Source organism: Corvus hawaiiensis, chromosome 20 (genome assembly GCF_020740725.1).
Source record: "Corvus hawaiiensis isolate bCorHaw1 chromosome 20, bCorHaw1.pri.cur, whole genome shotgun sequence".
Taxonomy (NCBI): Eukaryota; Metazoa; Chordata; class Aves; order Passeriformes; family Corvidae; genus Corvus; species Corvus hawaiiensis.
The window spans coordinates 10,790,402-10,817,212 of record NC_063232.1 but is presented as its reverse complement, the minus strand read 5'-3'; the positions used below and the strand labels follow the sequence as shown (position 1 = coordinate 10,817,212).

General features: G+C 57.0%; 2 protein-coding genes and 1 long non-coding RNA gene across 6 annotated transcripts in view; all 3 read right to left on the bottom strand.

Moving 5' to 3' along the window:
• Nucleotides 1-1,880, bottom strand: LOC125336253. The gene is made up of 2 exons (XR_007207711.1): nucleotides 1,784-1,880; nucleotides 1-700 (listed from the first exon to the last, which is right to left on the bottom strand). It is a non-coding gene; the product is annotated as an uncharacterized LOC125336253 (long non-coding RNA).
• Nucleotides 1,881-11,609: 9,729 nt separating this feature from the next.
• SUPT4H1 (SPT4 homolog, DSIF elongation factor subunit) lies at nucleotides 11,610-14,318 on the bottom strand. Its single transcript, XM_048324758.1, has 5 exons — nucleotides 14,098-14,318; nucleotides 13,402-13,508; nucleotides 13,235-13,290; nucleotides 13,006-13,059; nucleotides 11,610-12,005 (listed from the first exon to the last, which is right to left on the bottom strand). The coding sequence occupies exons 1-5, from the start codon at nucleotides 14,173-14,175 to the stop codon at nucleotides 11,938-11,940; spliced, it is 363 nt and encodes a 120-aa protein (XP_048180715.1). The 5' UTR covers nucleotides 14,176-14,318; the 3' UTR covers nucleotides 11,610-11,937.
• Nucleotides 14,319-14,568: 250 nt separating this feature from the next.
• RNF43 (ring finger protein 43) overlaps nucleotides 14,569-26,811 on the bottom strand; it is a 60,713-nt gene continuing 48,470 nt past the window's right edge. For 3 of the 4 annotated variants that reach the window (XM_048324755.1, XM_048324757.1, XM_048324756.1), the window contains 4 exons: nucleotides 26,329-26,484; nucleotides 25,722-25,824; nucleotides 23,743-25,266; nucleotides 14,569-17,574 (listed from right to left, as the gene is read on the bottom strand). In XM_048324755.1, the coding sequence (XP_048180712.1) occupies nucleotides 17,531-17,574; nucleotides 23,743-25,266; nucleotides 25,722-25,824; nucleotides 26,329-26,484 (1,827 nt within the window). In that variant the 3' untranslated portion in view covers nucleotides 14,569-17,530. The remainder of the gene's footprint in view (nucleotides 17,575-23,742; nucleotides 25,267-25,721; nucleotides 25,825-26,328; nucleotides 26,485-26,811) is intronic. The other variant, XR_007207729.1, reaches the window with a different exon arrangement.

Genomic DNA, 26,811 nt, shown 5'->3' with positions numbered 1-26,811 from the left:
TCAATACCAAAAGAGTTTTATTTAGCAGTCCCTCAGCCCGCTGAACCCAGCAATCACCAGGAACCCCACTCTGCCTCCCCTGCTGCACGTGGTCGCCACTGCCCAGCTCTTCCCAGTGCTTCACCACATGGAAAATGAAGATGGGGGTAAAAATGTGCATTGGAGGCTCTGCTGCCTACCTGGCCCCCCAGTGTGAGGCTCGCTCCAACGGGATGGGTCCCTTCAGTGGCACTCATGGGACACTGGGCCGGCGACCCCTCCCGCCCACGTGGCCATCCCAGGTGCTGAGGGGACACGTGGGGACAAGCAGAGCATCCCCAGGGAGGGCGGTGGAGCTCTGGGTGGGTGCTGTGAGCCAGGCAGGGCCCGTTGGCCGCTCTCAGCCCGCGTGCGGCTCCCGACGGGCTCGCGGGTCCCGGCGCTCTCCGTGCTCTCTTCTCCGTAGCCCACAGTACACTCATCCATAAAGTAGGAAACACTACACCCTGCAGTGCTGTTTAGTAGTGCTTTCTACTTTATGGGTGACTGCACTGTCTCTCAGTCGCTGTCGGCGGCCGCTCTCCTCCGGCGTGCAGCTCCTTCCCCGCGCGGGGCCACTGCCGCGCCCCACGTGGCCCCGCCATGGGCCTGGTGTGGCCAGGGACGCGAATGGCAGGTCTGGTCTGGCCCCGGGACAGAGACTCTCTGGCAGTGTCACCTCCTGGGAGCCACGCCAAGCACAGGGGACATCCTTATCCCACGGGGGAGATCCTGCCTTGCCCTCCCTTGTCTCCCCAAAACCCCCACCCTGAGCATGGGGGACATCCTCACCCTTGTCCCCACCGGTGAGACTCTACCTCATACCCCATTGTCCCACCTCCAGCCCTGTCCTGGGCACAGGGGACATCTCACTTTTTCCCCAAGGCAGGGAGGCCACTCAATACCTCATCCTAGTCATAAGGGACAGTTTTGACTCATTCCCAAAGGAAGGACCCCACATCAGACCCCATCCTAGTCACAGGAATAAGCTTTCACTTGTCCCTCAAGGAGGGATTCCACCCCAGACCCCGTCTGGGTCACAGAGAACCCAAATGCCTGGTCCCTGTTGGTAGGGATCCTACCCCAAACCCCCCCACCCCAAACCCCCCCACCCCCTCTCAAACCTCATCCTGGGCACAGAGAGTGTGTTTGCTTTGACCCCAGGGGGACACCTCCACCTCATACCCCATCCCATTCCCGAAGGACCCCCTTGCCTTGTCCCCACATGGGAGATTCCACCTTGAACTCCATCGCTGCCCTTCAGACCCCATCCTGGTCTCAGAGGGCCCTCATGTCTGGACCCCAAGGGTGAGATCCCACCTCAAACTCCATCTTTGTCCCTCAAATCCCATCTGCATCACAGAGAGCCCACTGTGCCATGTCCCCGTGAGGGGACCCCACCTAAATGGCACTCTGGCCACAAAGGGCTCCTCTGCCTTGTCCCCGTGGTGGCGAGCCCAGGGCAGACACCATCCACATGATGAGGACCTTGCATTGCCTTGTCCCCATGGTGGAGATCCTGTGGCAGTGGGTCCCTCCTGAAATGTCCTCATGGGGACCCTTCTTATTCTCCCATCCTTTACTGAAGTCCCCTTTGCCCCATCCCCCTGCCCTGAGGCCACAGGAGCTCCATGTCTTGGCGCTCCCCTTGGGCCCCCCTCGCCCCATCTCCCAGACACACGGAGATCCTTTGGATGACCCCACAGCCCTTCGGGGTTACCTGCAGACCCCCGTGATTCAGACCACCCAGCCCCAAGAGCCTCACCTGCCACAACAGCCTCCACGTCCACCCGGTCCCGTCCTGGCTGCCACCAAAAACCCCCTGGGTGTCAACTTCTGCTTTGGGCACTTCCCGCCTCCGCCCGCCCGCCAGCACGGCACCTCCTCCCCCGCTGCCCCACGGTGCCCCCCTCGTGGGCAGGGCCCCCTTACCTGTCATCAGCCCCCAGCACCCACTGCCCCCCTGGCGCTGGCACCAGAGCCCCCCTGGACACCCCATGCTGCTCCTCCAGCACCGCGTGGCGCCTCGATGGGTCCCCCCGTTACCGGGTCGGGGCGCGGGTGGCCTTCGCTGGGTGCCGGTGGCCCACGCTGGGTGTGGGTGACCCACGCCAGGAGCCGGTGGCCCACACCGGGTGTGGCGGTGAGCGCCAGGTGCTGGTGGCCCAAGCCAGGTGCTGGTGGCCTGTGCTGGGTGCCGGTGTCGTGGGGTGCTGCATGGGGTGCCGGCCGGGGAGCAATGGGCCCCTGCAGGGCGCGGGGCTGCTTTTAACCCCATCCTGCCCACGTGGCCCGACCACAGGAAGAGCCGTCGCTGCGGAGCAGATAACGGTGCCGGTCCCACCCAGCGCCGCCCCGCAGCCCGACCGCAGCCGGTCCGGCACCGGGGCAGGAAGCACCAGCCGGTTACGCTCTCCTGGGCTTTGCTGCTGACAGCGACAAACATGTTTGTGCAGAAAAAAAAAAAAAAAAAAGAAAGAAAGAAAGAAAGAAAGGAAAAAAAAAAGGTGTTTGCACAGGGTGACAGTAACTGAATCCACCTCCCACGGCTGCTCGGCTGCACCACGGCCCCTCGCCCCATGCTAGCGGTGGGACCTGCACGGCAGCAGTTCCTGCCCACGGAGGGTCCAGCAGCCCGTGGCGGGGGCTGCAGGACTCAGGGGCTGCCTGGTCATGGGGGTGAAGCACTGGGGACACAGGTGCCAGCGAGTCACAGGCCCTAAACCTGTGCTTTAGGAAATGCATTGCATAAGAGGCTTCCTGGAGCCTCTCACTCTTCAGGGCTCTGCAACACCAAACTTCCCCCCGGCCCGGGCAGCTGTAGCGACCAACAGGGATGTGAGGCCCTGGGAAGAAAACCGAAAGCTGGGTTTGGAGGTTGGCACATCCAGGTCACAATGGCCCCAGTGACGGCACCGGAACGGTGCTGGGACACAGAGCAGGAGGATTTTGCTTGGCCAGCACCGCCCTGTCCCAGTGCCAGGGGAAGCCCACCACTAAACTAGATCAAAACCTACAAACTAAATCCCCAAAAGTGACCGTAAATGGGGCCATGTCTGCCCCTGCACTGGTTTTCGTGTACCTCTGCAAAAGGCTCCTTTTTAGGCCAATGCAATTCACTCTCAACATTGATAATATGGACGGAAATGTATAAAAAACAGTACTGGTGAGGTGTGCAGGAGGCAGGGGGAGAGCAAAGCCAAAAATAACCGAGCAGCAGCACAGGCAGAAGTGATTTGACTTGAGCTGCACATGTGCTGATGGCAGCAGGTAAAAGGCTTTAGGAGAGAGAGAATTGGTTGGGAAGGCCTTTCCAAACCAAGGCTGAGCTGGTGGAATTTCAGTGGAAGAAACCAAACAGAACTGGCTGGAGTGAGCCCATTCACCAGCCCAGCAGCCCCGTCCCTGTGCCTTGGCCTGCCAAGGGCTGCCCTGTCTCCCACCCTTCCCTGGCCCTGTGCCCATCTCCATTCCTTATGGTCACGGGACTGGGGACACTGTTCCCTATGCTGGAGAGAAATTCAACAAGGAATGTGAGTGCTGTTGGTGATGTCTCCACAGGGCCCTTTTGGCAGCTCTGAGCCCAGGAACATCGCTCTGCCTCGCCAGGGGCCTGTGGTAAGCAGCCACTCATCCATGGCAGAGGCCACCACGTGCAGGCTGGGTCCATGGGGTGGCCTCCTGATGCCAGGTGACTTCAGGTGCCTCCCAGACTGGCCCTCCTGGGGGTCTGAAATGTGTAAATATCATTTTTGGTGTGAACCACAGAACATCCTCATTTGGAAGGGACCAGCAAAGATCATCAAATCCAGCTCCTGGCCCTGCACAGGACACCACAACAATCCCACCCTGTGCCTGAGAGCAGATTGTTGCCAACCCAGAGACCATCCTGGAGACATCCCCCAGTGCCATCAGCCACCTCAGTGCCAGGAGATAGTCCCCAGCAGTGGTGGGTGCCATCACAAGGGGTGAAAGTTGCACAGGGTACAGGTAACCACGCTCAGGCAGCAGAGAAAGGAGCCTTTTGGGGGGCAACCAGAGAGAGACTTGGCCCCAGAGGTGCTGCTGAGGGACCTTCCCCCGTGCCCCAGGGTCACGGCCATGTTCCTGGCTGATGACAAACTGGTCCCTGGTAAATACTGCAGCTGGGAGGAGGGGACAGGGTGGGAAGTCAGGCTCACTGAGGAAACCTCCGTTTGAGGCTGACCATGGGGCAAAGCAGGATGAAGATATTTCCCAACAGAGGCAGCCGGGGGAGATTGCACCCAAGGACAAGATGTCAGGGGAGAGTGAAGCACGTGGCCAGAGCTGGGATGTGCAGGATGGCAGCAGGGAGGGAGCTGTGCCTTCCCAAAATGGGGTCCCCAGCAGAGCCCTGCCCAGCACCTGCCCGTGCTGCTGCGGGGCCATGCAGGGGGGCCATAGGCGCCTTCCCAGCAGAGAAGTGGGGGGAGGCGACGCTTCCTCTTTCCCCAGCCCAGCACGGATGGGGGATATGACATTTTGGGTCCTGAGCTGATTTCCTTCTGCCTGCACTGGTCTCAGAAAGGAGGAAATCAGCAGATCTGGTTCCTTGGGCTCTGATGAGGTCTCTGAAAGTCTCCAACTGATGATGAACTTACCACATTCCCCAGCCATTGGTTAATTTTACTGGCTGGCAAACCAGGCTGCAGGAATTCCTACCCCAGCCCTTGGCTCTGGTTGGTCCTGCTGCACTCGTGTCCGTCTGAAGGAGCTCCAGGAGCTTTTTGGGGTCGGGGGAGGCTGAAACAGCAGCGTTTCCTCCCCTGGGAACCCCGTGAGAATATCCGGTCCCCAGCTTTCCCGAGGCCCCTCTCCACACCCTGCCCACCTGCTCCGCATCTCCCGGGGGCTTGCTGACGGACCCCAGGTGCTGCTTCCCAGGGTGCAGCTCCCCGAGAGAAACCACGTCCCCCCGAGGCACCGCTCCCGCACCCTGCCCTCCCCTGCCTCATCTGGGGGCACCCGGATGCAGCTCAGACACTGCCATGCCCCCCAAGATTTCCTGGGCACGGAGCACCACGGGCGCCTCGTTGCCACCCCGCAGCACCGACGGGGCTGTTCCTTTTCCAGTAACGCTGCCGGTATCGGGGAGCGCAGGGCAGCGGGAGCCGGCTTGCGGGGCAGCGGCACGGCCGGGCCCAGCGCTCGGCAGGGGGAAGGGCCCTTGTCGGGCCGTGCAGCCGAGGCGCTGCGAAAGCGCTGATATTTCTTATCGGCTCTGCAGCAACTTCCCCTCCTCTCCTGCGGTTGCGGCGCTCGCTGCCGGCAGGGGAAGTGCTGCCCTCGGCCCCGGCGCTGGAGGAGACGAGCTCCTGCCGGCGCCTCAGCGTGGCCCGCGAACCCCGCTCGGTGCTGGGGACAGCAGCTGCCCCGCCACGCTCAGTCATTCCCACCATCCAGCACGCCGTGGCTCCCATCCAACCGGCACCTTGTGGAGGAAGAGAAGGAGGAGAAGAAGGAACAGCATGGTCCCACCCAAAGCCTCCCTGAGCCACCTCCACTGCCCTGGGGCCAAGGGGCCGGGTGAGCCACTGGATCCACGGGCAAGCTGTAGCATCTCCTGGCCAGGCCCCAAAGGAGCCACAGCGTCTCAGTCAGGCCACTGCTAACGCTGAAGCCTAATGACAGTGTTCCCAAAGCACCACATCCCTCTGAGAACACGGGACAGAGGCACGGGGGGCACAGCTCTCTCTGCTTTACAGTGCCAGGGGGGGCCTCCTAAAAGGCCCGCGGGACAGAGGGCTCTGAGCTGGGATGCTCCAGGAGAGCAGGTGCTAGGGACATCTGCAGCACCAAAAAATCAGGAGTGCCAAGCACCACCCCTGAGAGCTTGTTTTGGATGGGAAGGGCATTGTCTGCCACCGTCATGGCAAACCTTCAAGGAAGAACTGCAGCGCCTGTGGCACGGCTGAGAGGCCACCTGTGTGCCCAACAGAGGGGCTGCGGTACCTGCGTGGGCCGAGCCCCGTTTCACCGCCGGGCACGGGAGGCGGCCCCGAGCGGGATGTTCGGGGGAGCCCCCCGAGCGCCCCCAGCCCCCTGCCCGAGCCCGGCCGTGCCCCGGAGGCCGGGCAGGAGCGAGGCCGTTACAAGTGACTCAACCAGAAACTGCCGGGCGAGGAGGCGGCGGCGAGAGGCAAATGAGAGCGCGAAGGGAAACCTCAAAAAGGCGAAGTGACGCGGGCGGGCGGGGGACACGGCGCTGGATTTGCCCATATATAGACAAAATCGCGGCCCGGCTGCGCCAGTGGCGGGCGCGGGGCGGTTGGGCCGGGCCGTGGCTGCTCCGGCATTTTCCGTGGCACCTGCTGCCACCGGCCACGCAGGTGGGGGAAGGGGACCCCACGGCCCGGGGGCTCTGGAGGGGCCCCCACGGCGGCCGGTGCTGCACAGATGGGTGACTCCTGTTTCCCCCCTCTTCTTGGGATGGAGGATGCTCCGGGACAGAGCCCAGCAGGCGTACGGGGAAGGAGGGATGAGAAGCAGCACCAGGCTGGGCTGTGGATTTCCCGGGGCAGGATGGGCTCAGGAGGTGCAGGGCTGAGTTCTATGGTGACAGACCCTGCTCTCCCTCGACCTTGACCCTGCAGGACAAGGGGCAGGAAGAGCTGAGCATGTCTGAGGGCCAGAGGCGCAGAGGAGGGGGTCAGGCACTCAGGGCTGCCAGGAAGCAGCTCCCCAAAGCTGGCATTGATGGCACCTTTCCAGCACCTTTCCAGGCCAGCTGTGCAGTTCCAAAGCCCCAGCCTGGCCAAGGGGACAGATCCTGCAGCCACTGGAGTGTGTTGCCCTGTACCACACACCTGGGCCATTTGGGGACCAGAGGTGCAGTGTCCTCTCCCAGCACAAGTCCCAGGGCTCTGTTTGGGCACTCAGTGGCTCTTCTGCAACTGCCCATGCAGAAGGACCTCGGAGGGGAAAAGCCCCTTTCAGCCCAGCACCAGCATCAGCCTGGGTGACATGCAGCTGGCAAGGAGAAGGGAAGGACAAGTGCCACCTGGGATGCTGCAGGAGGTCTGGGGATGGGGAGATACCATCAGATTCTCAAATCCCTCCTTGGACTTCAGCTATGGTCTCACTTTGCCATGCGCCCTCAGGAAACGTGTCCTCAGCACCCTCAGCCACCTCCACTACCGAGCTGAGACTCCACTCTGCCCTGCCCAACCCCTGGCATCTCCCTTCCCATGAGGGAGCAGACCAGGGAGGTGAGAGCTCTCAGTCTAGAGGAGGGTTGGGACCCCCCACCAGACTCCAGAACCCCAACTCTGTGGGCAGACCCGTGGGTTTGGAGGTATCCACCATGAAGCAGTTTAGGGCTCTTTGCAGACAGCCCTGAGCTCACAAGGGATGGATGTTCCGCTTGCAGGTGCCCTTTGCAGGCCTCTGTCAGGAACCCAGCAGCCTCTCCCCTTCAAAAGCAGAGCCTCCTCCTTCCACTGCGGTTCCTGAGGGGAAAACACCCAGAGGACCCATCATGCATCAGAGCTCCCTGTTTTCCTCGCAGATCCCCTCAGCAGGGAGCACATCCCAGTTCCTTGCCCACCTGCCTCCATCCCAGTGCACCAGGGTTCCCTGGGCTGGGCACGTGGCAGCTGGGCCCCGTTCCTGCCATGCTTTGAGAGCTCTCCTAGCTTGCCCCTCCCCCCCATCTTGCTGCTGCTCAGATCTGGGCCCCTCCTCTCCCCACCACATCAGACACAGGGGCCTCGGTGGCTTCTGCCCATGTGCCCTGACATGGAGGTGACGGGCAGGATGGGGCACCCATTCCTGGCATGCCCCGGGCTTTACCATCCTCTCTACAGCAACATTTCCCTCCAGGTACCAGGACAACCCAGGTCATCTTCCCCATCACCTCCACCTGCCAAGCCAGTTTCCAAGGATAACAGTCTTAATCTGGGGTTTGTTTGGGGCTTTTTCCCCACCCCTACCACCTATCCCCAAGGGTTTCCACATCCCTGAGGTAACCAGTTCCCCTCAGGCACACAGGGTGGCCAAAAGGAGCCTGGGAAAGTCCAAGTCTGCACTGGGAGCCAGTGAAGAAGTGAAAGTGGAATTAGGGTGAAGCAGGAATGATTCTCAGAGAGTAGGAGCACCTCTCCTATCAGGAAAGGCTGAGAGAATTGGGATTGTTCAGCGTGGAAAAGAGAAGCTTTCGGGGTGACCTAATCGTGGCTTTCCAGTACCTGAAGGGAAATTACAGGAAAGATGGAGAGAGACAATGGACAACGGCCTGGAGTGACAGGACAAGGGGGAATGGCCTTCCATTGCCAGAGGGCAGAGACAGATGGGATATTGGGAAGGAATTGTTCCCTGGGAGGGTGGGCAGGCCCTGGCACAGGGTGCCCAGAGCAGCTGGGGCTGCCCCTGGATCCCTGGCAGTGCCCAAGGCCAGGTTGGACATTGGGGCTTGGAGCACCCTGGGATAATGGAAGATGTCCCTGCCCATGGCAAGGTAGGGAACAAGATGGTCTGTAAAGGCCATTCCAGCTCAAACCATGCCATGATTCCATGCTGCTGCTGCCAGCCCGGGCAGCATCTCAGTGTGCCACAGCAGGCAGAGCAGCCCCAGGGGCACAATGGGGGGGTCACCCTGCCTCGGCCCCCTGGGCAGGGTCCAGTGTGCTCTCATCCACGTCCCCCTTCACCTGAAGCCTGTGTGGCCCAAGTGGGAGGCCAGAGGCCGCTCTGACCGGGGTGTGGGCAGGTCTCCGTCCCCGGGCAGCGCCGGAGGGGCCCCACGCAGGTGGGGACAGGCATTTCCCGGCAGCTGCCTCTGCAGAAGCACCGAGTGCTCTGCGGTTTGGAAAGTCACTTTTCTCGTCCGCAGGGAGAGCCGGGGTATCGGTTCTCAAAACCCGCACGAAATCTACTGGCTCGTGTTTCCTGCCGGGGCTGCCCTGGCTCCGCTGCCCAGAGCTGCCAGGCTGCCAGGGATGCCAAACCTGCAGCATTTTCGGGCCTGGCTGAAATATTTGAGCGTCATTTGGTGCAGGGGGAGGAGCCGTCCTGACTCACATCTCCGCTCCCAGCCCGTTGCCGCTTTTCTCTCCCGATTCCCGCTCCGGCTGCCGCCGCACATTTTTCCTCCAGTTTCTTCAACGTGAGAGCTCCCTGCCCTACTTTTTTTGCAGCAATAAAGCTCCGCATCGTTTGCTTTTGGCTGGTGCAAACCCCAGGCAGCTCCGGGGCTGGAGTCTCACTGGCAGGCTCCTTTTGGGAGCCTTGCGGGAGAAGTGGATCACCGGGGCTGTGCGATGTGGGATGCGAGGGAGCTCGCAGGGAACGGGCTCGGGGTCAGCCTGGTGAGAGGCACCACGTTCCTGGAAGCGCTGCAGGCACAGGAGGTGCAGCTCTCAAGAACCACCACGTTCGGCCCATTTTCCTCGCTGGGGTGGCTCCTTTGCACCTGCACTGCAGCTCCTGCCAGTCTTAACCCTACATATCCTGGAGCACTTGGGCTTCCAGCAAGGGGTGAGGTCTCTGCAGGGTTTCCATACCCCCTCAGTTTCCCCGAGAGGCACAGTGACAGTGCACACTGCGCCCTGGGGACAATTTCCTAAGCAAAGTTCCCAGCCCTGAGCGGTGATTGCAACTTCCCAGGAAGGGAGATGAGAACCGCGGAGCCTCAGCCCCACAGCAACCGCAGCCAAACAAGCCCATCCTGCTTAGGGTCCTGTGCAGAGCCCTCTTGTCACCTCCTCTGCATCACGGGGCCAGGGGACAAGGGTCCTGGGTCCTGATGTGGCTCCAGCCTTGGAGCACCTCCAGCATGGCCATTCCCTGCAGCCAAGGGAAGGAAGGCAGTCGGGACTGAACGGTGCTGTGAAACAGCAGGAACTGGAGCTTGTGGCTCAGTCGGTCTCCAGCAGTTCCCCAGCCCAAGGGCCGTGCTGCCACCCCGCGGCACCACCAGCGTGAGGCTCCCCGGGCTGGGCACGGGAGGGGCGGATCTGTCACCCTACATCCTCCCAGCCTGGCTGGAGACAAACCCTTGCTGCCCAAAACCAATCTCCAGCCAGCTGGATAAAGAGCCACCCCCCTCATCCTCCTTGTTCCCTTCCATCCTGAATGTGTCAGGCTGCCCAGACAGCCCTGGCTGCAGCTTTCCCAGACCATTCCACTGGGGATGAATGCATCTGGGGGGATCCCAGGTCACCCTGTGCCCCTCATGGCACAGCTGGGCCAAAATTGCCCTCCAGAGCCCAGAGGCCTGTGCCCAGAATACCTAAACCTGAGCATCCTGCAGAGGCCCTGGGCTGCTGGGACAGTCAGATCTCTGTCCCACAGGCCTGGCCTACTGGGAGCTCCCAAGGTCCATCTCCTGCCCACACTGCAACGCAGCAAGCCTGAAGGATGACTCACCAGGCAGCTCAAGGGCTTTGATTTCACCAGGGGTGTGTGAAAGTCACGGTCAATTCCCCCTTTTGACTGCAGAACTGAACCTGCTGCTCTGTCTTCCCAAGAGGAGGGTGCTCTCAGCTCTTCCCACAAAAGGTGGATCTGCACCTGGAGACGTTTGCTGGAGCTCAGGGCCCAGCAAGGACTTGACTTGGCCCTGGTCTGCACTGAGCAAATACTCATTACTTCAGCACCACATCTGCAAGGACCCAAGCAAAATGTGGCTTAAGGCACCTTCCCTTCCAGCCCCCTGTGCTCCAGGCTTGTCCCACCACACATCTGCTCCAAATCTCCACAGGAGGCCATGCTCTCTCTGACCTGGGGCACCTGGGACTCATTTCTTGTGAGAAGCTCTACAAACCAGAGCAGTGCAGAGAGGCCATCACCTCTGCCATCCTGGCAGTGTCACTCCCCAGCCAGTCCTGAATTCCCTGTGCTGCAGTCACTCTCAACCCAGACCAAGTGCAATTTTCAGGCTGTAATAACTTCCACTGTTTGTCTCAAGAAAACAAAAATTGAGCTTTCCAGCTCCAGGATTATCTCAGGGAAAAAAAAAAATTATTTCACTTGGCCCTTCGTGACTGGTGGCTGCTGCTGAACTGAAACAAAACAACTCAAGCAAGAGCCATCAGCTAAGCAAGCCGAATGCCTCAGGAGTTCAAGTGTTACACACACTGAGCTGACACTTAAAGCAGTCAGATCTGCAGAAGCAGGAGGCTGGATGGGTGTTTCCACCCCTGCTTGTCCACCCCTCCCGTGTGCAGGGCCTGGTGCTGCCTCCCAACCACACCAGCAATGGGCCCGTCCTGCTCTGCCTGCCCTGGAGCCCAGCAACAGCCAGTGGATGGTCCATCCTGCTACCACATTCCTCGTACAGGACCTGCAGGCCCAACGCTCCGTGACCTCCATGTAACCACCTCCACAGGAAACACTGGCCATCACCATATCTGCTCCATCCAGCTGGGAGCTGCAGGTTCCCCACAGGGAAGGGCACCCAGCACAGCCAGGGCAGGATCTTGCTCTCAAGGCAGGAATGTGGCCCATGGTACAAGCAGTGACAATCGCAGGTTCCAAACAGTCTGGCACAGGCAGGGGGGCAAGTGTGAGCCCCCCACCTCAGCACCCTGCAGTGGTGAAACCAGTGACAGAGTGACAGCTGGACCCAGCCCTGAGCAGGCAGTGGGTTTTATTGAACTATTTACACAGCTATTTCCCAAATCCCAAATCCCCGCTTTCCCACACCAACCATCAAAAAACTTGGGCATCACCATTAAACACCCTTTCCCAGTCCTACTCACACCCTCCCCCCAGCAAGGCTCAGATAAATGTCTGTGGTCTGTGGTGTGGCAGAGTCTGGAGGTACCGAGTGAGGGGAGCTGAGCCTGCACACTCCAAGTCCAGCCCCACTTGCCCACAGGATAAAGCTGAGAGGTTTTGGAGCAGTGCCCACTGCCTCTTCCACGCAGCACTGGGACCTCCAGGCAGCACAAGAGCGCTTCAGGTTTTTATGGCTGTGTCCCGAGACTTGTAGGCCACTCCACGGCTCTTCAGCTCTCGGACAATCCCTGCAGCAAGGAGACAAACACATTTTAGTCTTCTCCTGGGATGAGGAGCCCTGGGAACTGTCATGTAGAACTGGACAATCATCTTTGTTTCACAGAATCATGGAATATCCTAAGGGAGGGATGCACAAGGATCATGGAGTCCAGCTCCTGTCCCTGCACAGACACCCCAACAACCCCACCCTGGGCATCCCTGGCAGCGCTGTCCCAATGCTCCTGGAGCTCTGGCAGCCTCGGGGCCGTGCCCATTCCCTGGGGAGCCTGGGCAGTGCCCAGCACCCTCTGGGGGAAGAGCCTTTCCCTGATATCCCACTTAAACCCTAATCCTGGGTATTCCAGATATGCCTGGGCTGTGCCAGGCCTCAGCTTCTGGCCTCATGATGTTTCCAGCTCCTTCCCAATGCAGAGCTAAGTCAGAAACAAGGGAACTGGGATTCCAGACACAGGCACAGCTTTCACTCCAGGGATTTGGGATTCACTCCTGAGTTAGGAGTCTGCTCTGGGGCTACATACTGGGCAGGAACTCAACTGGATGGATGATGCCCTTTCTGCATTCCAGAGATAAGGCAAATCCTCTGTGCCCTCCAGTCCACTTGTAAACACACAAATCCACCATGGCACAAGCCCTTAGTGCAGGAGGAGGAGTGTGCTCACTGGGATTGCCACAACAGCACCCCATCCTGCAAAACCCTTTTCTATGAACAAAACTCCATGTTCTCCTGGAGCTGAATGGTTTGAGATATGCCCACCTTCCAGAATCGCTCTCTAATCCCAGTTTATCCCTCTGATAGACAGGTTTTAGCCAGCAGTTTTCAATATAAACTTCTGCCAGGTACAGTGCTGAACCCTGAAACTCCCTCTCCAGCAACTCCTTGCAGTCACCTTTGCTGATCCCATCACACCAGGGTGATCCTGTCCCACCTGGCTGATCCCAGCACCCACATGGCATGTTCCCTGTGCAGTGTTCACAGAGCCCCAAACCCTGACTCCATCACACAGGTACCTTGGGGCAGGCGGCCAGTCACGGACACTGCATAGACACCAGGCTTGAAGGTACCTGCGGGAAAGAAAACCTCGAATTACCCCATGTGGAGCAGCCAGGTGCGATTCCTCAACCTGTGCATATGCCCCCTCATTGAGGGGCAGAATCCCTTCCACAGCCCAACCTGCAGCTCTCACTGCGCCCGAGAAGGGTTTGCAGAGAAGGGATCTCCAGCTCCCAAATTACTCACTGATCCGCTGCCACTTGGAGACCCAGCTGTCCTCAGGGCTCATCATGGCGATGATCCTGTGGGAGGGATGGCAGTGAGGGGACGTCTCCCAGCTGGGTGACCCCCCTGTGCCACTTCGGTGTCCCCACGCTCCTGGGGGACCACGGCTGGGCCCAGGCCCCACTCACCCGTCGAAGGAGGAGCTGGTGCAGTCATAGACCATCTCGCGGTTCCCCTTCATCTGCAGGTACGTCTCGCAGTTATCACAGCCATCATACTCGAACTGGTCGATGGTCTAAGGGGACACGGGTGTCAGGGGCCCGGACCAGCCGGGAGCCGGGTGGCCGCGGGGCCGGGAAAAGGGAGGGAACGGCCGAGGGAAGGGAGGGAGGGAACCCCGGGAAGGAGGGTTCAGGACCAGGGCCGGGGCGGACGGGAAGCGCCCAGAGGCTGCGGGAGGCAGGGGAGGGAGAGAGGCCCGGGGGCGAAGGGCCGTGGCAGGGGCTGGAGGCACAGACCAGGAGGGGGAAAAGACCGGGAAGGTCCAGGCCGGAGAGGGGGTCCTGGGCCGGGAAGTGCTGGGAGAGGAGGGCCAGAACGGGCGGGCAAAGGACCGGGGAGGGCAGGAAGGCTCGGGCTGGGGCCGAGAGGGAGGAGAACCGGCGCAGGGAAGGGCCGGGGCCGGACCGGGGAGGGCCGGGCCGAGGTGGGAGGGCCGGGGCAGGGAGTGCCGGGGCCGGGATGGGAAGGCGCAGGCCGGGCGGGGAAGGGGCGGGAAGGGCCGGTGCCGGGGAGAAAGGCCCGAGTAGGGGCTGCAAGGCTTAAGCCGGGCGGGGGAGCAGTCCCTGTGCCGGCGCCTGTCCCTGTGCCCTTCCCGGTCCCACCTTGACGAGGGAGCAGAGCAGGCAGGCGCGCAGGTGCCGCAGGTCCTTAGGGACGGTCTCCAGCGAGATCGCAGCCATCGCTGCCCCGGCCCCGCTCTGCGACTGCGCCGCGGCCCCGGACCCGCCCCGGGCACGGGAACGGGAACGGGAACGGGAACAGGAACGGGCCCGCCCCGGCCCTGGATCCGCCCCGGGAATGGGAACGAGCCCACCTCGGCCCTGGATCCGCCCCGGGAACGGGAACAGGAACGGGCCCGCCCCGGCCCTGGATCCGCCCCGGGAATGGGAACAGGAACGGGCCGGGCCGGCCCTGGACCCGCCCCGGGCCCGGGCGGCAGCGGCGGGCGGGGGCTCTGCCGCGGGCGGGGGCTCTGCAGCGGCCGGGAAGGGCCGGGCTGGGCTGGGGGTCCCTCCCCGCGGGGCTCCTCCGGCAGCGCAGCCCCGCGCACAAAGAACAAACGCAGGCAGCAGACCGGTACATGGATAAATATATTAGTAAATAAATATATTTCTGAGCACATCAGCATATTCACACATCTTTGTGTTTATCGGACATAAATACACAGTTTTGCATATATATAAAACGTATTCTTCCTTTTTTTTTCTTCTGTGTGTGGTGTTTGTTTTTTTTTTTTCCTGGGTCATAATTTATTCCCAAGCCCCGAGAGCCAGGACAGACTCAGCAAAAAAACAAACGAAACAAAAAGCAACAACAAAACGAACCGATATTCACATTTCCAAAGGATCTGAAGGATTTGTGTAGGAGGGGAGGTACCCAGCCAGCCTGACCACATGCCCAGTTCAGGGGGTGGGAGCTCCGGGGAAAGGGGTCCCTGGGGAAGGGCTGGACTTTCAGTTTGGATAGAGGGAGCTTGGGATGCTCTGGCTTCCATCAGTTTTCGGCTGTGACTTTGGATGCAAGGAAGGAAAATGAACTCTGCATCATTGCAGGGATGCTGGAGAGATTCCATGGCGGAGCCCACAGGCACTGAGCCCTCAAAAGCATCACTCAGAAGCCAGAGGTAAAGGAATTGTGAGGAACCATTCCCTATTTTCTCAGATCCTGCTTCTTCCCTTCCAGGCAGCCAAGGATAGTCATCCATCTACTGAGGAGGATCTTTCAAACCCACCTTCCTCTCCTTCCCCTGAGCCCCCACCGAGGCAGACCTGCACTCCAGCCTTTTCTACGTGAAAAGGAACAGCAGCATAAGGTCAGGAAAAGGAGACACTTGGAAGCAGGCGTTGCCCTGGCAGCCTGGTAATACTGCAGTGGGGAGTGCACAGGGTGCACGAGTGCTGACCACTTTCCCAAAGAAGCTTGTGGCTTGCAAATTCAGGAATCTCCTCTTTTGTTAGGGATAACGAGGGAAAGAGAGGACGTTAGAGCTGCACTTGTTCCTCTGAGCAGTGAAATGCATCCCTGGAGGCTCTCTGCCTTCCTGACTCCTAAAGAAAGCAGAGGGAGCACCCTGACTCTGAGCCTTCCAGGATGGTCAAGGACATGGGCAGCTGGTTCAGACAAGCCACGGACCAGGAGCACAAGAAGCTGAATTGGGGTGAATCCAGATCCACTCCCGGATTTCTCCTCTAGTTTAAGATTGACTTCCCTGCACAGGAGAAAACATCTGAGCTTGTGTCTTCTGCTTGCACTGGAGGACAAGCAAGAGCCTGGAAAGGTCTAAATGTAATTCTGCTGGGTTCTTTGATGAAAGAAATTCAGCTCTTCCCTAGACTGAAAGGTCCCACAGGGGCCTGGTCACAGGAGACACGGAATGAGCACTACAAGGGAATAATGTTGGGTTTAGAACAGTGCTATTGGCTGATCACTTGACTGCCAGGGACTGATTAGCAGCTGGGACAAAGATGCTTTTTTCGAGGATTAAGGGCAGCAAACCCCATAAAAAGCTTTCCCACCAACAAAGGAAGGCAGAGGATTATCCTGAACTGGGACTGCATCACCAGAGCACTCTCTTGAGAAGCTGCTGCTTCAAGGGAAGACACGGGAAGCTTTACTGAGCAGAAGGGAAAGTCTGTCCCTACATCAAGTTTCAACTGTCAGGAGTTATCTTCAGCTCCAGTGTTGTATCCTCACCAATGCTTCCCTGTGCTTGGAAGCACTTGGTGCCATAGAAATGTGCACTTCATACGGGAATCTGGCTGATTCTTTGGCCTGACTGATCATTTAGGGCAATGAACTTGACAGGAATTCTTTGCTGTTTGAAAGCTGCATGGGTTCTATGTGTTTTGCATTTGGCAGGTTTTATTTTGCTTGAATGTCTGCAAATTATGAGATGTAGGAAATAAGAACTAGTGACATTCAGAAAAATCCAAAATACTCATAAATGGGGGGGGAAGTAATAAACCAGAGCCTGATGATTTCTCAAGTTTTCTCCCTAAATCATCAAAATGTTGGAAAAGACAGAAAAATCCTTTTGAAGGATCATTTCAGGAGTCTCAGAAATACGAAGTTAAGGCTGGGTGATGGATAGAGCTCTGCTCTGCATTTATTATGGAGGCTTTTGCTGGGAATTTTTGCTGTGTCTTGGGGCAATGAGAGGAAGGAGAGAAGCAGGAGCCACGTGAACTCCAGGATTTTCCATAACTCCAGTGGATGGGGACATCTGAGATATGTTTGAAATATGCTTTTAGCAGGGTTGGCCATGACAGCTATTTCAGGGTAGGTGGAGGAGTTAAGAGGATGAGTGAGAGACTTGTTCACACTGCCAGATGAGAGGGTGGATTCTTTGCAATGGAAAGAGTCTGACCCAGCTCCTTCCCAGAAATGCTGACGTCCTTGTGTCTTCCCCTCTCCTGCTGCTGGCAAACACAGCCAGTGGCCAAGACAGCGTCAGCTGAGGGACACTGAGGTGACCAAAAGTGGTGAGAGCTCTTGGTTTCCACTGAAGTCAGAAGCAGCACCTTGCAGGGCAGCCCTGTGAGCCGTGAGATGGAGAATAGCTTGTTCCTGTGTCTGAAATAAGCATGGAAAAGTTAATTGAAGAAGTCTGGCTTTTGACCTAAGTGAGGAAATGAAGTCAGGAGCTACCAGGCCACAGAAAGTAATTTCTGCAGCTTTTGGTCTCGAAGGCTTGTTTATTTTTGCAGTGTTTAGCAAAACCTTCTGTGGCATGAACATGCCAAAATAGCAGCTTGCACTCACTCGGTGAGCTCTCCCCGGGAGCCCTGCCCAGCTCGGAGCGATGCCACGGGATGACGATGGGCTGCCTGTGCCTTCAGCGGAGACGGGCCCGGAGAGCCGCGCTCTGTCTGGGTGACCTCGGGCCGTGGGGACGTGTCAGGAGACCACGAGTGTCCCGTTGCTCTTGGCAGTCTGTGTCTCGGCGGGGCAGGGCTGGGCAGAGCCAGATGTGAGCAGCTCCATGAACATCTGTGTCCACTCCATCTCCCAGCGAGCAAACAGGGCAGTGTTTTATTAAACTGAGTGTTCGTGGACATCCTGGACCTCCTCTTCAGATGCTGCATTCAAAGAAAAGGAGAAAGAAAAGTGTCAGCTACACCTGGCTGAACATTCCCAGGCTCTGCAGCTGCTGGGGCCTTGACCCCGCAATCCAGAGAACACATGCTGCAGGAAAAACCACTAAGTGAAAGCTACTAAAAAAGCCACTAAGCCACTGGAACAGGCTCCCCAGGGAATGGGCATGGCCTCAAGGCTGCCAGAGCTCCAGGAGCGTTTGCACAACGCTCTCAGGGGTGCACAGGGTGGGATTGTTGGGATGTCTGTGCAGGGCCAGGGACTGGACTTGATAATCCTTGTGGGTCTCTTCCAATTCACGATATTCCATGATTCTATGAAGTTTCTCCCAGTTTTTCAGAGGAAATTTTCTGGCCACCTCCCAACCATTTTATTCCTCTAAGGTGAAGTACAATAAAATCTAAAGATAAGACATCAAGCTGCTCCTCAAATATTTCAGAAGAGGCAGGCTAAGGGCACCCCAGGATTCACATCACTGCTAGGTGTTTGCTTTTGAGGCTTTTTGATGTTTGCTCTTTGTGAAAATCTGTACAGCTGACTGAAAAATTATTAGGACTGGAAAGTAACACCAATTCATATCTCATAGAGCCAGGGTGCAACAGAACTCCAGGCAATAAGAGCAGAGAGCAGTGATGCAAGACAGGAATGACACATGTTCCACGGTGTTCCACAGGTTGCACAAATTGCTTCTGAGTCCAGCTCAGGCTCAGGCTCTTCCCCAGCCCCTTCCACCTGGGGAATTACTGACAGGCAGGTGCTGAGCAGTTTACTTGGAACCATCCAACAACAGGGCTGCCTAAAAAGCTGCACCCAAGCCACTGCTCCAGACAGCCCCTTTCTCTCTAAGTCACTGCCTGTTGTCACACACACCACGGTCCCTTCCCAGATCTCTTAAGCCTGCCCAGAACTCTTATACAAGGTAAGCATAGCCCAGCAAAGGCATACAGACATGATTTTTCCTATTTCCCTTTTCCTGAATGTTCCTGAGATCAAAGGAAAGAAATGCCCACATATAGATCTATAGAGGGCAATTTAAAACAACTTTTCAGAACAGTCACAACAAATTCTTGTTGGTTGCTTATCACCAGCTGTAGGAGCAGAGCCTTTAAAATTAAATATGTGGGAAGCAAACAAACACAGGAGATTCTGCTTGGAAAAACAATGATTAGCACTGATTAGCTAATCAATGTGGGAAAATGAATGCACATGGTGTTGTACATGTACACACGTGTGCAAGCATGGCTGTAGTACCTGAAGAAAGAGTTTGAGCAGATCTTGCATTTGTGACTTGAGTCACAAGTGGAATCAGCCATTTCCAACTGCTTCCCTTGCCACCAGCTTATGTGCAACCCAAACAGAGACTGCCCAGCTTCAATCCCTCTGTGTTCAGATGCCTTCAGTCTCAAATAACATTACTAAAACATTTTCTGAAAGCTGTGCCTGCATGAGTTTCCCCTGCTTGTGCTAAGAAAAGATCAAGAACTGAAGAGCTGGGAGAACCTCGGCTGCTGGACTGGCCATGGCAGGGCACTGACCTGGAGCACACCTTGATGACACCACAGAAATCGTGCTCTTTGCGTGTTAGGTTTTAAGGGTGGTCTTTTTCTGCCCTCTAATCCCTTTCCCCCTCCCTAGTAAAGATCAAAGACATGACATGAAAGGGACTCAGGATGAGCAGGAGGGAGGAGAGGGGGAGGATGCCGAGAGCACTGCAGGAGGTGAGATTTCCCAGGGAGAGAAATCAAGAGATTTCATCAGCCTGTGCTGGAGTAATGTGGCTGCTCTGGGATGCTTTCCGGGCGTGCCGGGGCGGTTCAGGAAGCCATCCAGCTGGAATTCACTGCCAGTTGTCTGTCTTCCCTTAAGAGGATCCATCAGCATTGCTCCAGGATTGATTCTCCAGGGACGCGACTCCCAGGTGTGGCCTCTCCCAGGCAAGAGAAGAGTCGCGGATGCAAAGCCCGCCAAGATCGGCTGATGGAGGTGCTCAAGGAAGAGGCATAAACTCCAAGGTCATGCAAAAGGCTCTTTGGGATCATCCACAGTTACTCCCTGTGATGCCAGTGCATGGCACTGCCTGCACAAGCGGAATTTCCCCAGGGGCTGTGGACCAAGATTCAGCCTCACCTGGGAGCTGGGCTAGGTATGCACACACCTGGAGGGTGTTGCATCCCACAAGAGCACCAGCAGCTTCTGGAAGCCCTGGTTTAGGAACTTCCTGAGCCAGAGGGTGCATTTGCATCTCTGCATTTGCTACCTCTTGATCTGGGCTCTCAAAACCATTTTACTTCTGGCATCTACATCCCCTGGGCAACCAGCACCAGTTTCACTACACACCATGTGTTGCCTTTTGGGTGTTTTAAAGCTTCTGGTTCCCATTCGATGCCATCACTTACTTTGTTCTAAGTACTCTCTTATCTGCCTTCTCCTCTGCTCTCCTAATTTCATATCCTCTCTTTCATATCCTCTGCTAATCACTTTTTTCCCACATGAAAGTCTCACTATTCTTTCTATTTTCTCAGAAAAACCCATCGCTGGGATGGTACCAGATACCTTTCTGCCCTTCCACCAAGCCTGATTTCCCTTTCTTTTTCCACACTTTTTGGTGACCAGGAGCTGTGCGATCACCACAGGTTTACACAGCTGCATAAAAGGCACTTTCTGCTTGTCCCACGTAGTTCCCAGCCAGCTAATGCTAATGCTAATGATGATGATAATAACAACAATAATAACAGGAACGTTGTGAATTTTACTTAAAAGTGGCTCTGCTCATGCGTGGCATTTTGTGCTACTTACAGGGGATTTCACCCAGCACTCCCTCACCCGACAGCTCAGCAGCAGGGGATCCTCCTGTAACACTCTGTATCCAGTTTTAATGCTGACATCCTGACGGATTTTGTATGTTACACACTTTGCTATCTCGTCTCCTTGTCCAAGATATTTATGAGCTTGCTGGAAGGTTCAGACAGTTGGAAAACTCCCCTTTTCTCCGTCTCTGAGTAATTTCCCTCCATTAAGTCTGATCTGCACTCTGTCTCCTATTTTTCAGTGAGTTATTTACCTATGAGAGCACCTTCCCTTTTATCCTTTCAGAGCTTCCTTCCCCTAAAAGATCTGCCAGGTGTTATCTCTCCCTACAAAAGCGGGGTTGCCTCCTCCCCTGGTTTTCACACTCAGCCATGTGCCTACAAGTCAGACCCTGCATTTGAATTTTTAACAATTTGCTTGGCTGGAAAGTCAGGCTCATCATTCTGTGGCTTCAGCTATTTCCAGCTGATACTGCCCTCAGCTCTTCCTCTTGGCTCTGGGCATGGGTAAGAGATTGCAGGCCACATTCAGGATTTATCAGCTTCGTGCTCGAGCCCTGAAGGATGCCCAGTGGGTGATCTGTACCTCTGGCAACTTGTTACTCTCCACTGTATTTCAGAAGTGCTCAAACTGGCGATTTGATTCATGAGGGATCCTGTCCCCCTGCCCTGAAGGGAGCTGTGCAAGGTGAGAACCTCCCCTAGCACTCCCCCGGTGATCACTAATGCAGTAAAGGTAGTTTGCTCTTCTGCTCTGCACTTACAGCCCCTGAACATCCCTCAGACCTGTGTTACTCCCTGGGTCTGAAGAAGCCCAGGCAGCCTTCTCCCTTCTGATGGAGCTGAAAACGTTTGCATTAATAGTCTGTTTTACACAAGCTGTTCATGGAAATATTCCCCGGCCTGTCTCTCCACGGCTCTGCACTTCACTTGGCATCCAGCTCTGTTCTGACTTCCTTCTCCAGCCACACCTTGGCTTTGGAAGAACAGCTTCTGAGTGCCCTCCCTGCTCTGCTGCTTGACAAGCCCTTTTCTGGAGCTGTAAATGATCCCTGTGCCCAAAAGCATCTTAGTCTTTTGCCTGCTTATTTTAGCACTATTCTCATAGGAGTCTCCTGTCTGTGTAGGCTCATCTTTGCAGCCTGTGTTACATAAACAGACACACATATACAGATATAGATATACACATCTATATACACACATACATAGATATACACTGTGTGTATAGATATACACACATACACAGACCCTAATGCCACCCTCCTTTTCTGCTTGGGGGCGACTGGGGGTTTTTGTGTCACTTGTCATTGGACTTCACACTCTCCTTAGCGCAGTGTCTCTCCCATGCCACCAGAAGAGACACACTCTTCTCCTCTGTAATTTCCCTAGGAATTACAGGGTCCCACTGTTTGCTTTTCTTTTAAACTGGGTTTCTGAAAAGTTTATGTCAAAACTTTAATTTAAAGCTAGGCTTTCTAATTCATCCGCTTATATTTTTAGCCTTATGCCATTTATCTGGAGGCAGAGATGCATTTTTCCCTGGTCTCCTTGTCTGTGTTTTGTGTCCTGCTTGCATGGGACTGTCTATTGAGATTGTTCTTTGCTCTTTTTTACTTCTTCTCTATTGATTTATACCTTTCCCAAGATAAAGAACCAAAGTGATTATAAACTCAGAGGTTGTGTTATGTCAACCAATGTCTTCAGCTTGGTGACTTTTCTGCGTAAGCCCTGCACAAGCTCTCTGCTCTGTCCTCTGCTCCTAATAAAGTTAAATCCTTAATCTGTCTTCTCTCAATCTTGCAAGGGAATTCTGACTCTCTGGCTGGCCCCGAAAGCATCCACAGAAGCTACTGCAGTGAACAGACATAGATCCACAGCACTTTCAGATACACTGGTCCTTCTACCTGCTGGAACAGGGAGGGAAGAGGGAATGAAGGCTTGGTGTGCTTGGCAAAGCAGCTGGCACTGGCTCTCGGTGGGGTCAGAGAGGATAAGGAGGTAGGCACAGATTGGGGCCACTGGGACCATTTCCAAAGAGACAGAAGCTTCCCAGCACGGACCTTGCAATGCTTAGCACCCTGTGTTATGCACACAGACTCCTGCTCTTGGAGCCCTCCCAGGCTCATTTGGGAGCTCAAAGCAAGCCCTGAGTAGCCTGCCCTGAGCCAGAAGGGCTCTCTCCATGTGGCATATCCTGGGAGGGCATCCCTGCAACCAGAGGCATCTCTGCCCTGATGCCTCCTTATCTCTCCAAACACCAGCATCCCTCCAGGCCTTGGAAGAACCTCCCTATCACCTATCTGCAGTGTCAGGCAGGCACTTCTGCACCTGGGAAAAATATCTGTTCCTGGAAGTCTGGGAGGCCGGAGGGCTGCAGGGAGCCAGGACCGTGCCCATCCAGCCTCCCCTGCCCCGCTGCCTCCGCGGCACCGGGAGCCTGGGCGTGGGGTGGGGCTGGATAGACAAGCACCGGGAGGAAGTTATTATCTCTGCGGCACAATGGGCACAGTGAGTCACGAGTTTAAGGCCAGTGTTTTAACAGAAATTAGACAGCCAGATCTGTGTTTGGTACCTAAATCAAAAGGATTTGCCCGAGGACCTGCAATGAGTCAGTGGCAGGGCAAGGAAGGAAGCCAGGCTCTGCTCCCAGCCAGCACCTGCCCCTGCTGACTCGCAGGTTGCTGCCTTCAGAGGACCAGAGAGAGCAAGACCTGGGAGCTAAACTCAGGTTCTTTCAAAGAGCTTCATCTCAAAGGCATTCTCCCTCTCTTTGTGAGAGACGTGCAGCAGTTAGGCAAAGGGCCAAACTTTAATTACATCTGATTTCCAAAAGACACTAAAAAGTAACTCCCACGCAACAGAGGCAGGTGAGAAATGAGGGATGTGCAAATCCAGCAACTCATTTAGTCTGTTCTACTACCCCGGGCCACACACACTTCCTTTCTCACTGATTCCAGTTAACTGGGCTTAGCGAAAACAACTGGAGCCCAAAAAGCCTTAATGATAATGACTCTGCCAGTAAGACACCCAGACTGGTGCAAGGACACTGAAAAACGTGGTCTCACCCCTTCCTTTGGGAGATATTCCAGCTGCTAGAGATGTTTAACTAAAATTAGCCACCTTATTTCTCAGTTGCAGTATTTCAGGGTTTGGTGCACTCTTTAACACACTTGCTCATCACTCAGGCCATCACCCTCACAGGTGAGCTCTGGAATGCTCCTGCAGTCAGTGCTCCTGTAGGAAAGCCCATCAGGAAGGTACCAGGTGTCCTGGCAGCCAGAGTTCCTTCACCAAACCCCCCTCATTCACCTGCTCACTGCCAGGAGAGGCGAAGGCCAGACTTACCCGGACCACCCTGCTGAGATGGGCAGTGAAGGCGGACACTCAGACTGTGTCTGGGGGTGCCCGTCCCTGAGAAATCTGCAGGAACTGAGCGGTTTCCCTCCCGTCCTGACAACCCCTCCTCTTGCTTCCTCAGCTCGGAGCTGGACTGTGGCACTAAACACTTCCAGAGCGGCCGGGAGCCGCTGGGCAGGGCAGCGCTTGGGATCAGGGGCTGGGCTTCGGGAGAGCAGCGGTAGCCAGCAGGATGGCCGGGAGGAAGGTGAGTCTCGCAGGCTCTGGGCTCGGCTGAGTCCTTGGGCAGGAGAGCGGGGTCGGGCTCCAGGGGACACTTTCTTTTCCTTCGGTGATGCCTGCTCTGTAAGCTGTGTCTGGGGGGCAGTGGGACAGGGGGTGTGCCAGCTGCTCCCGATTGTCTGTTGGCATCTACACTGAAGTCCAACCTGCTTGGAGAAGTGGAGGGGGAGTGAGGGGGCTTCCGGCCTTCCTGGGGACAGGCTGGCTGTCCTGCTGGAGCTGCCTCCTGCAGCACAGCACTGCTTTCCAGAGGCTGCTGAGAGTGATGGCTTTTCTCAGTCCTCTTTTGTGTCCGAGCACTGTGGAAAGCAACCTTGGCCCCAGAGTATCGGGATTTGCGTGGCCCCGGCCCCTGCCCAGCCCGGCCAGGAGGACACTCCGAGTCCCGTCTGTAGTGGTGGTGCTGGTGGTGGTGGTAGTGGACATGGCTGAGCACCTGGGGCTTGGCCGGAGCGGCACCCCTGGGCACCATCAGGTCCAAGGAGCGGGGCCGCCTCTCCCTGGGCGGCCGCAGCTGCTCCTGGCCGTGGTCCGTGGCGGGGCCCTCGGAGCTGCAGTACACGAAGGGATCGTAGTCGCTGCTGAGGGAGCTGCGGAAGGTGGAGCAGCTGCCGTGGATGCCCTGCAGGCTGACGTCCGTGCAGTTCAACATGGAGTCACTGGAGGAGCCGTGGCAGGGCCCCGAGCTGGAGTCGCTGCCCGGCCCGTCAGCCAGGTACCCGCTGTGCTCCGTGAGATAGCTCTCCCCGGAGCCGCTGCTGTTGTGCTGGTGCCCGTGGCCAAGCCCACGGCGCAGGGCGGATGCACGGTGCTGCTTCTGTGCTAGGGCTGCCTTGGGCGCCAGGCAGGGGGGCTGGGGCTGAAGGGGACACGTCCTGTGGGGTGCCAGCGCCTGCCCGCATGCAGAGGGGTTGGGGTGCTGCTGCCCCAGCAAGCCCGGGGCCAGCGGGGCCACGTGGCCGCAGGCCAGCAGGGAGGTGGTTGGTCTGTAGGGCATGTAGTGGATGGTGCCAAAATCCAGCTGGGAGAGCTCTGGAGAGTGGAAGAAGGGGTTGCCGGGGGCTGGCTCTGGGAGAAAGCTCCTGAGGTTCCTCTGAGGATACGCGTGTGGGAGGTGGTAAAGGGCATGTCCTGGATGCTGGCGGAAAAGGTGGAGTCGCCGTCCAGGCTCCATGTCCTGAGGGACCAGCCTGGAGCTGGCAGCTGTGGCCTGCTCCCCCGAGTCTCTGGCTGTGGAGAGAGAGAAGGGAGTATCCAGCACACGTCCCACAGCCCCACGGCAGCAGCCCCGGCACTGATGCTCCACTGCCCTCCCACCATGGCCCCATGTCCTACCCCTGCTCTGCAAGTCCTTGCTGCCACCACCAAACCACTCTGATGGTCCTGCACACTCAGCACTGTCCCTGCTGCTGCGGCTCCCACATCCCACCTTCCTTCCCCACAGGCCCCAGGACTGGAATCCCTCCTCTTGGTGCAGGTCCCAGCCCAAGCCCAGCACCTCGCTGTACCCTGGGGGGCTCACAGGCAACGGACTCCTTTCCATGCACACACTGACTGCCCTGTCCACTCCGTGCACAGGGACACGAGGACTTGCTGATCCATCTCCCAAGAGCACCTGGAGCTCCTGGGCACAATGCTGCACACAACCCTGTCCCCAGCCAGGAAATGCTGTGTCTGAGCCCTACCAAGAATATTGAACATGCAAAGTGGACATGTGTGGTGTTGCTGCAGCCAAGGGTCAACACACTCCCGATGGAACTCGTGGGAGCACGAGATGATCCGCAGTTCCTAGAAAGAAGTGGAGAGGAGGAGGATGAGCAAGGAGAACCATGTTCCAAGACCTGGATGGGTCCCTCTTGATGGAAGTGAGCCTTGAAGGATGGACAGATGTCTAACAGTGAGGGATCTGCAGCCCAGCTGGGCTGTGGAGCACCTCCGGTTCTGCTCTGTGAACATCCAGAGAGGTGCAGGCCCTTGGGAATAGGCAGATTTCAGGCTGGGTGCTCTGGAGGAGCAAACCCAATTTCACTCTATTTCAACACAGGCATTTTATGGGCATTTTACCCCACAGCCACAGCTGGAGACCTGCCTGGAGACACAACTTCAGCAGAGGCTTTCCAGCCCAGGGGCAGGCAGGCACACCTCCATGGCTGCAGTCCCTTTCCAGCACTCAGGAGCTCAGAAGGAAGCATCTCACAGGCCTCCAGCTCCTGCCATGCTCAGCTCCCACTGCTGACCCCCCCACCCGGGAAGGCAGAGCCGTGGCCGCCCAGCAGCCCTGCCCAAACCCACCTGCCCCTCGCTGAACTCCTCGAGGCAGATGGCACAGACCGGGGCGGAGCTGCAGCTGCTGGCCGAGTCCCAGCGCGGGGCCGGCCGGGCCCGGGGCTGGTAGCGGCGTGTGGCCAATTGCCCGATGGCCTGCAGGGTCTGCTGCTGCACCGAGTCCTGCGGAGACAGATGGGGCTTGAGGAGAGGTTCAGCCTTACTCTGCCCTCCCGTCTTCAAAATGGGATTATCAGAAATATGGGGACAATACTCATCTGCAGAGGTGACTTTCTGTCTAAGCTGACTTGGCCAGAGTAGGCTTTGTCACCAGCAGGAGACATCTGGCCCTAGACATTCAAAATCACTCAGCAGTGTTGAATTTTTGATCCCCAAAGGATTGTCTCTCTATAGGACTAATTAGATATTCTCAAATATGGAAATACATCTGACTCTGGGAAGATGATTATTTAATTTGTTAATTTCTATTAAGAATACTAAATCATACAA

Bases quoted from the DNA above. Each gene is read 5' to 3' on its own strand.
- SUPT4H1 (XM_048324758.1), bottom strand. From the start codon at position 14,175: ATGGCTGCGATCTCGCTGGAGACCGTCCCTAAGGACCTGCGGCACCTG. The intron at 13,509-14,097 runs GTGGGACCGGGA...GTGTCCCCTTAG, and splicing joins TGCTCTGCTCCCTCGTCAAG to ACCATCGACCAGTTCGAGTA. The intron at 13,291-13,401 runs GTGAGTGGGGCC...TCCCTCCCACAG, and splicing joins ACCAGCTCCTCCTTCGACGG to GATCATCGCCATGATGAGCC.